This window comes from Psammomys obesus, unplaced genomic scaffold (genome assembly GCF_907164565.1).
Source record: "Psammomys obesus unplaced genomic scaffold, mPsaObe1.curated_primary_1811, whole genome shotgun sequence".
Classification (NCBI taxonomy): domain Eukaryota; kingdom Metazoa; phylum Chordata; class Mammalia; order Rodentia; family Muridae; genus Psammomys; species Psammomys obesus.
The window spans coordinates 3,392,621-3,407,453 of NW_026586816.1; the positions used below are offsets into that span (position 1 = coordinate 3,392,621).

The 14,833-nt window shown below is 36.3% G+C and overlaps 1 protein-coding gene across 1 annotated transcript in view; it reads right to left on the bottom strand.

Moving 5' to 3' along the window:
- The window catches only part of Xrn2 (5'-3' exoribonuclease 2), a 68,384-nt gene that overhangs the window by 20,624 nt on the left and 32,927 nt on the right, over positions 1–14,833 (bottom strand). The window contains exons 17-24 of the mRNA XM_055602600.1: positions 14,540–14,675; positions 13,254–13,361; positions 13,085–13,174; positions 12,302–12,374; positions 9,945–10,028; positions 8,305–8,402; positions 7,657–7,736; positions 5,520–5,576 (exon numbers count right to left, since the gene is read on the bottom strand). Of these exons, the coding sequence (XP_055458575.1) occupies positions 5,520–5,576; positions 7,657–7,736; positions 8,305–8,402; positions 9,945–10,028; positions 12,302–12,374; positions 13,085–13,174; positions 13,254–13,361; positions 14,540–14,675 (726 nt within the window). The remainder of the gene's footprint in view (positions 1–5,519; positions 5,577–7,656; positions 7,737–8,304; positions 8,403–9,944; positions 10,029–12,301; positions 12,375–13,084; positions 13,175–13,253; positions 13,362–14,539; positions 14,676–14,833) is intronic.

Genomic DNA, 14,833 nt, shown 5'->3' on the forward strand with positions numbered 1-14,833 from the left:
AAGAACCTCAATTAAGGAAATGCCTCCATAAGCTCTGGCTGTAGGCAAGCCTACAGGCATTTTCTTAATTAGTGATTGATAAGGGGAGACCCAGCCCACTGTGGGTGGTACCACTACTGAGCTGGAGGTCCTGGGTTGTATAAGAAAGCCAGCTGAGCAAGCCAGAAAGCAACACTCCTCAATAGCCTCCACATCAGTCCCTGCTCCTAGGTTCCTGCCCTTCTTAAATTCCTGTCCTGACTTCCATTGATAATGAACAGTGATACAGAAGTGTAAGCTGAATAAACCTTTTTCTCTCAAAGTTGCTTTGATCATGGTATCTCATCACAGCTATAAAAACCCTAAGACAGCAACTTACGAAGGGAAACAAACATGTTTAGTGAGGCTCTTAATCATAGCTGAAGTCACACACCCTGCTTTAATAAATCTTGGTTAACACTTAAAACTATACTGAGTAGCTCAATCAAATTCCCTATCTGATAGTGGTAGTTATTTATTATCTAGCCCCCAAATTGTTAGGTATATGTCCAAGTCTGCCTTCTGACTCAGAAATGGCTATTTCTAAGAGTTTACTTATGATGCTTATGACATTTCTAATTCACCATGTTGTAAGTTATAATCTGAATTTGAGAATTACAACTTGTTAAAGAACCAACGCTCATCCAAAAATATGAAATCCTCAGGACACAGGTAAAAAAAAAAAAAAAAAAAAAAAAAAATTGTTAACAAGGATCCAAGATGGCAGCGCCAGGAGGACACTGTTTCTGACCAGCTGCACAGCAGGGACGGCACAGTGACCAACAGATGGAATTCTGGGCCCTAAAACACCAGCAATTGTGTTTCTCAGGTGAGAGGAAACCTCACGGTGTGGGAACCAATCAGGTTCAGGTCACCCAGCTAAACCCCAGAAGAGTTCCTGGGTCCTGGCCAGCGCTCAAGTCGCCAGCCCAGAGCTACCGTATATCTGATAGAGGGCTAATATCCAGAATATATAAAGAACTCAAGATGTTAAACAGCAACAACTCAAGTAAGCCAGTTAAAAACTGGGGTACAGAGATAAATAGAGAATTCTTAACAGAGGAATATCAAATGGCAGAGAAACACTTAAAGACATGTTCAAAGTCCTTAGTCATCAGGGAAATGCAAATCAAAACGACCCTGAGATTTCACCTTACACCTATCAGAATGGCTAAGATCAAAAACTCAAGGGACAACACATGCTGGAGAGGATGAGGAGAAAGAGGAACCCTCCATTGCTGGTGGGAATGTAAACTTGTACAACCACTTTGGAAATCAATCTGGCGCTTTCTTAGACAATTAGGAATAGTGCTACCTCAAGATCCAGCTATACCACTCCTAGACATATATCCAAAAGGTGCTCAAATACAAGGCCATTTGCTCAACCATGTTCATAACAGCTTTACTGGTAAAATAGCCAGAAGCTGGAAACAAGCCAGATGTCCCTCAGTTGAGGAATGGATACAGAAATTGTGGCACATTTACACAAGGAATACTATTCAGCTATTAAAGACAAGGAAGTCATGAAATTTGCAGGCAAATGGTGGGAACTAGAAAAGATCATCCAGAGTGAGGGATCCCAGAAGCAGAAAGATGCACAGGGTATATACTCACTCTTAAGTGGATATTAGATATATAATATAGAATAATAATACTAAAATCTATACACCTAAAGAAGCTATCAAGAAGAAGGACCTTGGGTAAGATGCTCAATCTTCATTCAGAAATGCAAACGGGATAGGCATTGGAAAAAGGTGAAAACAAGAAACAAGACAGGAGCCTACCAGAAAGGGTCTTTAAAAGACTCTACCCAGCAGGGTATTAAAGCAAATGCTGAGACTCATAGCCAAACTTTGGGCAGAGTGCAGGGAATTTTATGAAAGAAGAGGGGAGACCAGAAAGACCTGGAAGGGTCTGGAGCTCCACAAGGAGAAAAATCTGGGCCTAGGAGTCTTTTCTGAGACTGCTACTCCAACCAAGGACCATTCATGGAGATAACCTAGAATGCCTGCACAAATGTAGCCCATGGCAGCTCAGTATCCAAGTGGGTTCCCTAGTTAGGGGAACAGAGCCTGTCTCTGACATGAACTGATTGGCCTGCTCTTTGATCACTTCCCCCTGAGTGGGGAGCAGATACCAGGCCACAGAGGAAGACAATGCAGCCACTCCTGATGAGACCTGATAGGCTAGGGTCAGAGGGAAGGGGAGGAGGTCCTCCTGTATCGATGGACTGGGAAGGAGCATGGGAAGAGATGAGGGAGGGAGAGGGAGGACAGGATTTGGAGGGCATGAGGATAGGGCTACAGCTGGGATAGAAAGTGAATAAATTGTATTAAATAAAAAATTATATTAAAAAAAAGAATTATTCTGAGGAGCTGTCGAGACAGTACAGAGGGTAAAGACACTTACTGAATAAGCCTGGCAACCTGAATTTAATCTCTAGAACCCTCATAAAAGAGGAAGGAAAGAGCCAACTCCACAAAGCTATCCTGTGAAAGCCACATGCTCTCTCTCTCCCTCTCTGTTATGTGTGTGTGTGTGTACCATGAACTTGCATGCCTAATAACAATTTTTTAAGACAAAAAAGGAATTATTCTGACAAATGTTATTTCAACATTACTGTTTGAGAATGGTAGCATGCTTTTCAAAGCAGGGAGAAAACTCCAAATAGCAGGCTGCACTTTTCCTCTACCTTTTCCTATCCCCTCTATACTGAATGCCAAACCAGCATGCCAATGTAAACGCTCTGGCAAAAGTTTTACCAATTCATAAACTTGACATTTTAAACCACTTAAAGAGTTTGTAGAACTGTGACATTCTATCAGGAGAGGTTAACTAGTTAGTGTCCTACATAGGATTGTAGGCAGTGGCAGCTAAACCCTCCCAAGTGTTTTCCACCATCAAATCTGCTGTTGAGTGTGTGTATCCCATTTCCTTCAGGCTTGTGATTCAGAATTACCTATGTGACAGCTGTGAGCTTTATAAATACTGTGGTAATCATTACATTTAAAATTCCATTTACACCAATCCAATTAAAAAAAAAAAAGGCAATGGAGCCTAGTCACAGACAGGCAGATAAAGAAGGAAAGAGCATTTCAAGCACTAAAAGAAAGGAATAAAGGTCAAAGTAATTCTGAAAGGACCGGGCAGAATGGCAAGGAGGTAACCTTGAGAAAGAAGAGATTCAGGCCACAGAGCCAAGGTTCTTCTAATTCAGCAGTTCTCAGTCTGTGGGTTACAACTTGCTTTGGGGGACAAATGACCTATTCACTGGTATCAAATATCCACATTATGATTTATAACTGTAGCAAATTCACAGTTGCGTAGTAGCAACAAAAAATAATTTTATGGTTGTGGGTCACCGCAACATGAGGAACTGTATTAAAAGGTCACTGCATTAGGAAGGTTGAGAACTACTAGTCTAAATCATGATAGGCCTGGAAAGCACACATGTAATGTGTGTCTGCATACCTCCTGCCCCTCCAAAACAACAGCCAAGTGTGCTGCTACACCGGGAAGATAAACTTTTTTAAATAATTAAGTCAGCAAGGAATTAACAGAAAAGAACACTACAGCCAAACAAATTAAAATAGTGAAAAAGAATCAAAATGAGGGCAATTAAAGGAAACAACTCACTCGATTATATTCAAAGTTAAGCTACTGAATGGCTTAGGAAATCAAAAGATCTCCCAAGATATAGGGAGATTTGCTTAGTCTTTTTATGAACACTAACTTGTGAAATAATACACTTTCTTAAAACTCAAGATCAAATATGACAGGAACTAATCCAAGTCAATCTGAGGAAAGAATTTCTCAAGAATTGAAGGAGACACTGGCTGAGAGAAAATATGAGGAGCCAAAATAAATAACTAGGTAGCTGGACACTCAAGGAAGAAGAGGCCAGCCTGGTCTACAAAGTGAGTCCAGGACAGCCAAGACTACACAGAGAAACCGTGTCTCAAAAAACAAACAAATAAATAAATGACTTAAAAGGTTCTATTTTTTTGATCTTCATTCATCAAACAAATGTAATTGGAATATACAATTTGCACATGTACATATACATACACCATTGCAGAAAACGGAATCTTGGCCTCAACATCATCTCTTAAAAAATAGGCTAAAAATTACACTATAATATAAAAATTAGCTTGAGTTTTCCACAAATTTTTGAAAATTAACTCAACAAATTTCACTTTCAATGTATAGCTGCACCTAGACCTTGAATTTGTTTTGTAAACTCAATGAGCACAATGAACACATTTGTATCAAACATTACAGGGCCCTTCACATTCAGAAACAGTTAACTACCCCCATCACCAGAAGCAGCAGCATCTATCACCCCAAAATACTCCAAGACTTGTTCACTGATCTGTAACTCTCTTCTGGGCAAACTTCTTTATCCTAAGTAGACGCTTGAACAGAATTAAGTATTACTAGAGGGCTAGGCAGAAAGGCCTTTGAAAAATGCAGGAAACCCAAGGAATACACACAAAAATGTGACAATTCAAAAAGAAAACTGGTGTAATTAACTGGCGTGAAGTATCTGCGTGAGGCAGAAACACCACAAGTTAATGCAGCGTCCACACTTCATGCGGCAGAGCCAGATTGTTTGAGATGGGCTTATAAGCAGGGCTTTAAAGTCTGCACTTCACCCTTAACAAAAGACACAGACTCAGAACAAACTGTATAAAGATGAACAGCAAAATATATATAAAAAATAAGCCCTTCTAGAATGGCAATTAGCTACTAACTAAGTCCATCTAAGCCAGGAAATAAACTAGTAATATTTTGCAGATGAGAAATTTAAATAAAATCTAAAGTACTTCCCGAAAGTATAAGCAATTTTAACAATGGGTCAGAAAGACTTAGAATTATCAAGCATTTACCAAATTCTTAAATATGTTTGCTTTAGTCTTGCTTAAACACTGCCAAAAAATGATAACAGCATAAATTCTGGCACCAATATTTGCAATTATATCACAGAGAGAAGCAGTATGCTGACTTTTATTTGTAATAGTTACATTCCTTTTTTTTTAACCCAATGGAAGATGCTAAAGTGAGAGATAAAATTTCAAGTTAACCTTAAGTAAAATATATTACATAATATTTTTATTTTTAATTCTGCAGGACCACAATTATAGCAATAATTACAAGTGAAACAATGTGAGCCACTGGGCATAAAGGTCTGTCTGCTTCTCTATGACATGTTACCCACAAACTCCATTTCCACCTCCCACTTTCCTAATCCTGAGAGAATCAGAGGTTGTCAGGGGAAACCAGAAAACAGATAAGCATGCTTGTTAAATCAGTAACCGCAACAATATACATAATTTAAAGTCAAGAGGCTCTGCTCTGAGGTCTGCAACACAAGGACTCTCAATCTGAAAGAACTGGTAAATTAACACTGCCATTTCCTTGTAAATTAGAGATCAGTTAAAATTCACTTGTAAATTCTAAGCTGTACCCTGAACTAATACTCTGAATTCTAGAAAACTTACCTGACTGCAGTGTTCTGTGTCAGGTCCCGTAACATGGGCACGGGAGAACATACTGTTCTAAAGGAAAACAAGAAAAATCACCTGTGCACACTGAAACTCTGTAGGCAAGTAAGGCATGCTATTTTGTCAGGCTTTTAAAAAAATAAATCATTAAAATGCACTAACAAAAACAATATAAAGATGATTCTGCTTATTGTTAAAATATAAAACAATCATGGGCAAAGGGTTTATATTAGAACTCATAAAATAGAACAACAAAATACATTCCCTCTTCCCCAATTAATCCAAAGGGTCAGAAAGAGATTTAAAAATAAACAAACAAACAAACAAACAAACACACACAGCTCTTCTAAAGAACTCAAGTTTAGTCGTCAGCATCCAGGTCAGAAGGCTCACAACCTCCTATAATGCCACCTCTAGAGTACTCTGATGCCTTCTTCTGGTCTCCAAAACTATGTGCACTCACATACACTTCTCCACACATAGACAAGAATTCACATGATTAAAAAGAAAAATTATTTTAAAAAAAAGAAGGCCAAATAGTCACTAACCATAAAATACTTAATCTCACTAGTAACCAGAAAAATACAACTGTAAACCACAAAAGGTTAATAAGCAGATTGACAAAAAAGATATGACAATGTCTCAAGGACCTAGTATCAATATATTCACAAACTACTACTCACTGTGATGATACTACATTGTTGCCACTCTGAAATACCCTTGCTCTGAAATAACACACTCTTTGATTAATAAGAATCCTCCTCAATACGTGCCCTGAGTAGCTGTCTAAAAACTCTGGTCTCAGCACTCTTTTACAGTCATACAAATTAGGCAGTGGGGCTGGGGAATGATTCAGCCAGTAAACTGCTAAGCAAGCATTAGGCCTGAGCACTAATTCCCAGCACCAGGCTTTTAAACCTAACATGGCAACCGTCCTTGTAATACTAGGATAGAGAAGACAGAGAGAGAAGGATCCCAGGTGCTTGCTGGCCAAACACTGTATGCTAGCTCAAGGATCAAGAGAGACTGTGATTCAAAAGAGAAAAGGAAAATAAAAAGAGAGTAAATGAGAAAGGCATCCAAGATGGCTGCCGACTTTCTATACGAGTGAACGTATGCACACAGTGGGTACACACACCAGATGGAAAAAATTATGAAGGATCTCAAAGTACTTTTATGTTGGCTCTAAGTGTCTATTAACTTTTTAAATACTAAATTAGCATAAATACTATCTCAATGTAAAACAACTACTTTACAAAACCAAACCAATCAATCGAGTTATCACTTGTAGTCATGTTATTGTGCATTGTTCTGTACCCCCATATCTGGTTACAATCTTTGTTCTGAGAATCTGATTCAATGTTATGTAAACATTGCTCCCCAACTGTTGACTGATATGTCAATAAAGAAGCTTACTAGCCAACAAATGACTAAACAGGGGAAACAATATGACTTGACTTTCTGCCAGCTAGGGGAGAAGAAGAGAAAGGCAGTAGGGATTCACAGGAAGAGGTCCAGGAGAGAGGATGAGAGGTCCTCATGAGAGAGCAGCTGGAGCTGAGAAAGCCATAAAACCCAAGTATCTCAGAGATTTCAGCTGGAAGGTAGCCATAGTAGCTTAGAGAGTTAAAATATGTTAATACTACCCAGTTGTGCTGTAAAGCTTGTTAAATAAATATACTAGTTCAGTCTCAATTATTTGGATGCTAGCCAGGTTAAGACATAAACTACAATACAACTTTAAAAATCAACACTATCATGTTACATTTTTTTAATCTAAACATCTGGCTTATTTATTTCAGTCATCTGCTTCTTATATATTTTGCCTCTGAAAACACTGTGTATTAAAGAAAAGAAGGGAAAAAGCAAGTGACATTGAAATAGCAGTGATATGACACCAGCTCTGACTGTGCAGGTACCTTAGTTTCAGGAACCCAGAAAGGCCCACAGAAGGCAGCAAAGCTGTTAGATGATAGAGCTCGGCTTTGGAATCCATGTCCTTATTTTAGTCTAGCGGAATTTTGTTTTAGGTATAATTTTCACACTATTACTAGAAAATAAGACAGCAGGCAAAAAGGAAAAGCAAACTAAGCTTCCTTCTAGTCTTCACAATGATATTCAAGTGGATACTTACTGATCTGGAAGAATGGCTTCTTCATCCAAAGAAAACTTTCCTTGAATCCCGTGACACAATTCAGGTGGCACATCTATGGGCTGTGAAAAAAATGCATTCTTATAATAAAAACTGAATGAATGGAACATGAGAGCACAGTGGAGACTTGTGCACCTTCATGTAAGTTCAGAGGACTATTATTCAAAACCGCTAATGGGTGACAGAGAAAACAAACCAAGGCTCTATCAGCAGGTGAACTGATAAAGTGTGGCATTTGCTTCCTACTGAAAATTAATCATTCGTATAAAGAAATGACATTTTGGTAATGCCTACAACATGGATGAACTTTCATATGCCAAGTGAAATGAGACAGACAATAAGGATTCACAGTGTTGGAATCCAGTTATACAAGGTACCAAGAATAATCAGACTCATAGAGAAAGATAAATACTTGACTCTGGGAATCACAGAATGAGAAGATGTTTAATACTATCTATGTGGGTAAATGAAAAGTTCTACAGGCACACAATGGTGCTACATGTACAACAGCATAAATACATTCAGTGTCACAAAATTTTATACTTAAAAAAAGAGTAAATTAAATGCTACACACACACACACATACAGCATGTATGTATTCCTAATTATTAAATAAATTGTACACTGTACCTCTGTGGAACCTGTCTGATAAAGCTCCAAAATGAAGTCGTGCAATGGATGAAGTTTTCCCACAAACAAAACATCACCTCCAAGACTATTTCTCCTGTCTAAATAAAAAAGCATAAGACCACAGTCAAGCAATTATATCTAATAAGACCTATTTTTATAAAGCTTTAACAAAGAAAAGCACCTTCTGAAACTAATTCCAGCACAGTGTTTACAAAATATAAGTGACAAGCTTAAATGTGTGATGTGTGTTTCTATGGAAGCAATAATATTCTGGAATGAGTTTTCAACAATGAGTAACTCTTAAAAAAAGGTCATTGATGAGTCATAATTGGATACATTGCAAGATAAAGGACAAGACTTTCTTAATTATAAAGTAGCTGACTTCTTGTAAAAGATAACATTCTCTAAAGAAATACAAACCACATCACGAGAAATATGAAACAAATTTCTTAAACCTGTTATACTGATACTAAAATTTTCAAAACTGAGTTCAGCTTCATGATTTCACAATCTAAATACTCTTCCTTAGTCATAAAATGCTACTTTTAATGCAAAATAAGTTTCAAGTTAGTCCTCTAGGAGTAAATGCTTGTTTTACCCAACTCTTTCAAGAAAAGTTAATCCTTTGAATGATAATAGGAAGAAGGCAGATGGAGAAAATGAGTAATGCCTTCGTGAGAGGCAGGAGTATTTTTGTGGGGCATGTCATTAAGAATCAAAAGTCAAAGGGTATTCTTTCTTTTTTTTAATTAACCTAGGAATGTTTATTTCCTTCTTAGTTTCTTCAAGGACCAGTCATTGTTCTGTAGTGTCTTGTTTAATCTCCACAGTTTGTGGATGCTCTAGGGTTTCTCTCACTGTTGATTTATAGTCTTATTCCTGCAAGATCAGAGAATATAAGGAATTATTCCCATTTCCCTCTATTTGCTAAAACTTGGTTTATGTCCTATTATATGATTTATTTCAGAGATAGTTTTGTGGTCTAAGAAATGTGTGTACTCTGGGATGAATGTTCTATAAATTATCTGCTCAGTCAATTTCATCTGTAATGTCATTTAATGCAGATATTTGTTGATTACTTGTCAATTGCTCGAGTTTGTGATGCTATCTCTAGCAGTACTTGTTTTATCAAACTGGATTCACTTGTGTTCAGGGTTTAGAATATTAGCATGCTCTTGATGACTGTTCTTTAATCAGTTTGAAGTGACTATCTTCATCTGTTTTTACTTGTTTTGGCTTGAAATATACATTGTCAGACACATTATCTGCATGTTTCCTACATCCACTTGCTTGCAATACCTTAAGAGATATTCTTGAAGCATAACTTTTTTTCTGAGGATCTCATACTGTAGCCCAAGCTGAACTTAAACTTTTAACAATCCTGCCTTAGCACCCTTAAAACCCAATTGAACATCAGTCTTTAATAAATTCAGAAAATACTTTTGAATTAAAAATTACAATTACTTAGTACTCAATTTACAGATAACGGATTAAGAAGCAAAGTTAATGTCTGTTACAAAGAAGTAAATCAATAATTTATGCCTCCTGTATCAGTAATGTGACAAGTAGAAAAAGTCTATAGAGAACTGAAGCCCATGCTGGACAGATTCAGTACTGAGCAAGTGCAGTGTGGCTCTTACTCTCTTCTGGAGTGAGGTCTGGGTACACCTCCTCTAGGGCAGCTCGCAGCCTTCGCTCATCCACAAACGGCAACAGAGCAACACCTGGGGAAGACAATGCACCACCTGACTATTAGAAACAACCCATTTCAGACTTTCATTGGTTCAAACGAACGTTCTAGTAAAGTGTCTCCGCTGACACAAAGACATTTGGTACTGAGCTCTATTTTGTCACGTAGCCAAAACTCAAATGCAAATATTTTCATATGTCGTGGTAATGACCAAAAAGTCCCCGTACTTTTCATACTTACAACACTGTCACCTTACTAATGTCCTCAGGCAACCAAGAGCTCATCTTTCTAGAGTTTAAGCTTGTCCTCTAGTCCTTCCTGATTCTTTGTAAAATAAGGTTATTTACCTAATATACCCAAAATTTCTATTTCTGAACTACATGAAATCTCTTCAACTTCCAAACTTCCATAGCACTGTTTATATTTCAATCTGATTAATTTGTATGCAAACATCCTTTAGAGCCTTGCCTAAATAACTTTTTAGTGGGAAACAGAACAGACTGTTCACTTGGAGGCTGGAAATGGCCCCCAGAGAGTGCTCAATTAAAGTCATTATTTTACTTGATCATATGGTTATCATTTTCAAGGAAGCTTATCATTAATATAGTATCTATTATAATAGTAAAAAAAAGCGCGTATCTTTGTTCTGCTAGAATACAGAAAACAATAGCATTTTTGCCAAATAAAACTTAAAGATAAATAGCAACAAATGTGAAACAGAACTAAACAATTCTAAAAAGAACCACTCTAAACCACTGTATTTGAAAATTTTAAGAAATGAAAAATCTTCCAAAGTAAAAATTACTAATTACTATTCTTTTCTCAGTAAGGAAGCATTTGATTTCACTGCAATATAAGAATCTAAGTTCTAATATAAATTTTGCACTGCCAAAAAGTGATCTCAAAATTATCGGCATAATTGCCTGTTATCTAGGCAAGGCTAATTCAATTATTGGCAAACAGGGAAATAAAGGAGTTGTTCAAATTTTATTCAGTCATACACTTGGGAGAAATATACCAACAAATACCTAAATCATTATTTAGCTTTTACTTTCTATCCATTTGACTCAGGATTCAAAGAAAGCCCTATAAGACTTTCCTATAATAAAACTTCCTACAATTTTAATTCCAGAAGCTGAATCCAATCAGGAAACAACTTTAAGTGCTACCTGCACTACAAGTTGCAGTGAGGAAACCACCAAGGAGCAAGGCACCTTTGCTACCTAGAGGAGAAAGAAAATGGTTATCCGCAGTGTGTGGTGGTGAAGCGAGAAGAGCAGGCAGCTCCTCCCTGACACTGCGATCCACACATGACCTCATCTGACCCTCTCATTGACCCCACACCAGTGGGTATGCTCAGACACAGTCATTTCAAAGGAGCTCTTCTAGAGTCACACACGCAAGCTTCAAATCTTAGTTTTGCCACTATCAAACTTTTGAGAAAATTACCTAAGTTTTCTGTTGATTTATAAAACAAAAAGAAATCAAAACTGTTATATACATAACAAATTGTGTAAAATCCCAATATTGCTATTAAGTTACAAATGTTCTAAAAGTACACACACTCAAAAATGTTTTGTTTTTTAAAGTGTCCAGTTACATTCTCTTCCTATCATTTTAAGGTTTAATCAGCCCAGGCAAGAACTTTTCCAAGTAATATGTTAACACTGCTTCCACTAAGTTTTAAATTTGTGTCTTAAAATATAATTCTTAACAGTACTAAATTTGACAACTTCTTTACTGTGGGTGGAGTCTAAATGATTAATGTAATTTTCTAGATAATTTACATAAAGAATTTTAAAATACAGGCAAAGCAAACAAATGCCAACTATTAAGTTTCTAGTATATTTGTCTTAAGTTTCCACAACTCCAAATGGGCATGAGTGAGTTTCATTCTCAACAAAATTAAAAGGTTACAATGGATTACTGACTGAAGAAAAATGCCACAAAGAACACTACACCTCCAATTTTAATCTATTTCAACAAGATACCAAAATTTTACTATTAAAATTACTATAGAACATGACAATCATGTATTGAACAGATATATTAACTTTTCACACAGTTGTAAAAATAAATGTGGTTTTCAGAATTCTTTTTTCCTTTAAGTTATGAATGATCGATCAGCTTCATTAAAAACTGGAAAGAAATCAAGCAATGGTGGCACATGCCTTTGATCCTAGCTCTGAGGAGGTGGAGGCAGAGGCAGAAGTATCTCAGAGTCAAGAGCCCAGCCTGGTCTACAGACAAACTGTCTTCAAAAAAAACCAAAAAGGTGAACAAAAAGGAGTAATATTTAAATTTTACCTTGCCATGCATATTTCTTTCCATTCAAATCAATAGCAAAATCTTCAGGATAGAAGTCAATTATACTAGAATCCTGTTTCAGGAAGAAAGTAAAAGAATCAAAGCCAAAAACCACATACCTTGTCACAAAACATAATAGGACTTTTATTCAATTCATCAAGCCTCAATGAGGAAATGAGATATATTTTCTCTAAATGCTAAGGTATGAGGTCCCTAATATCAGATGTAGTAAAATAACAACTTTATTTACACAGAGAAAAGGAGTTTTAGAACTAGTATTATGGGCTACACACAGGCAGTGAAAGGTTTAGTTATTCAACATTTCATACTTCCTGGTGGCTTGGTCTCAATTTTTAAATAGCCAAAAAAAAAAAAAAAAAAAAAGCTTAAAAGTAATTTTAGGTAAGTCAGGCAGATTGTTTGAAGTCATTATTTAGGGCTAAAATAAATAAAAATAATTATGCAGGGTGTGGTGACTCACAACTTTAATTCTGGTACTGGGGAGTAAAGAGGTGGACCTCAGTGAGTTCAAGGCCAGCCTGGTCTACAGGGGGAGTTCCAGGGCTATATAGTAAGCACTATATCTCAAAAAAGTAACATGTAGATTGAAAACAAATCAGTTTTATTTACTAGGTAGGATACTCACAGTCAAAGAAAGTACACATTATGCAGTAAAAAATACAGAGGAACACATTCTTTCTGTACTTCAGCTTTTTAAACTGTGATGCCCAAAAATAACACTGACTAATGTTAACCAATACATTTTCAAACACAAAGACTTACAGGGTCACTCATGAGCTTCCGCCATGTTGGAGGTAGAAAGTTACCACTTGCTGCTGGAAAAACGCCCATGAGTTGTTCCAGTGGTTTAAACTGCAAGAAAGAAGAGGGTTAAAGACCCCCAATTACTACCTAATGCAAATTCCTATTTTTTCATCAACTGGAAGCTTACCGGTTTTGTGCCCTTTTCAAACTCAGAAGACATGTCTGCAATACCTTCAAAGTCTGAGGCAAATGGCGCATAATGGAATGGATAATACCACTTCCAGGAAGCACAGCCCTAAAGTCATTAATGACAAATAAAAGCAAAATACTCTTAATGATGAACATAGTAAAATAAATTAGACTATTACTACCAGTCTGTAATATCCTATTTGTAAAATATGATTTCTGGCATATACTCTACTTATTAATTTTTCATAGTTCAAAATATTATTTAACTGCTTCCTATCAGTGGTTCCTTTACTTAAAAATGTTTGCAAAACTTCTTGAATAATCACTAGTTAACATTGAAATTTATATTCACAAACACAAATTCATTAAGAATTTATCCTTAAAATATATTTGATGACATTTCTTTCCAATCTCAGAGCTTCTGTCATCAAATAAAACTAAAGGCAGTTTTCACCACAGATTTACTGAGCAGGTAGTAGTTGGGACCATCAATAGTATTTGAGAATTAAACAACCAAAATTTATTATTATACTTCCATGTATAATAACTATAAATGATTAATAAAGACAGCAAAAACAAAACAAAAGCAAGCAATACTCACGGAAAATGAGATGCCTTTCTAGTGTGATGCAAAACAGAAAGGAGGGTCTCTACCCATCACTACTTGGTGCAATCTACATTCTGACCCACTTCATCTAGGCCCAGGTGACAGCAAACTTAAGTTCACTCTAACATGAAGCCAGTTACTGTCCATCAGTGTTACAATCTTACATGTGTCTACCTAATCTCTCACCAACCTGGTACCTCAATTAACAAAAAGTTCAAGTCAGATATAAACCAGTTCAATTCATATTCATTTCATGGTAACATCATATTATAAAAGAACTGCTACAATCAAATCCCTTTCAAACTTTTATTAGTATGCGCCACACTGTATCCTTTACTTACTTAGTGACTGCTAAATACTGAGTTATTTTAAAATTCTATTTAAACAAACAAACAAACCAAAACCCTGTTAAACTTTAATCATCTTAAAGACCAACTCAAAGACTCTGAGCCTTAGAATCTTTAACACAACAAAACCAAATTTTATTGACAGAGTAATTCCTAAGGAACCTTCAAGTCTTTACAAATATTATTCATGGTAGTTAATTTTTAGTAGAAAGTTTAAAATGGTAAGTATAGATTTCATCTAAAGATATTCAATATTATGTACAATTACAGAAATTACTGTTTTTCTAAATTGATTAGCCAAAAACTTAGGAGGTAAACTTTTTTTGGTACCTGGTAGTAATATCGAAGAACCCAGCACAATCCTTCAACATAGGACTGAACAACCTTACGTCGGAATTTCTCATCAGCTGCATCTACATCAAATTTGTTCTTGTAGTATCGTTGTTTCCAACCAGCTTCCCATAACCTAAAACCAAGGTAGAGTTTGTGTTGAGAATTAATACATCTGCTACTATAGACTGGCTACTGATTCCCAATCTAAATCAATTTATATTTAATATGCAAGGGAAATTGAAGGATCTGAATAGAAAAGCTAACAGAGATTCCTTTAACTTTCTCAACACT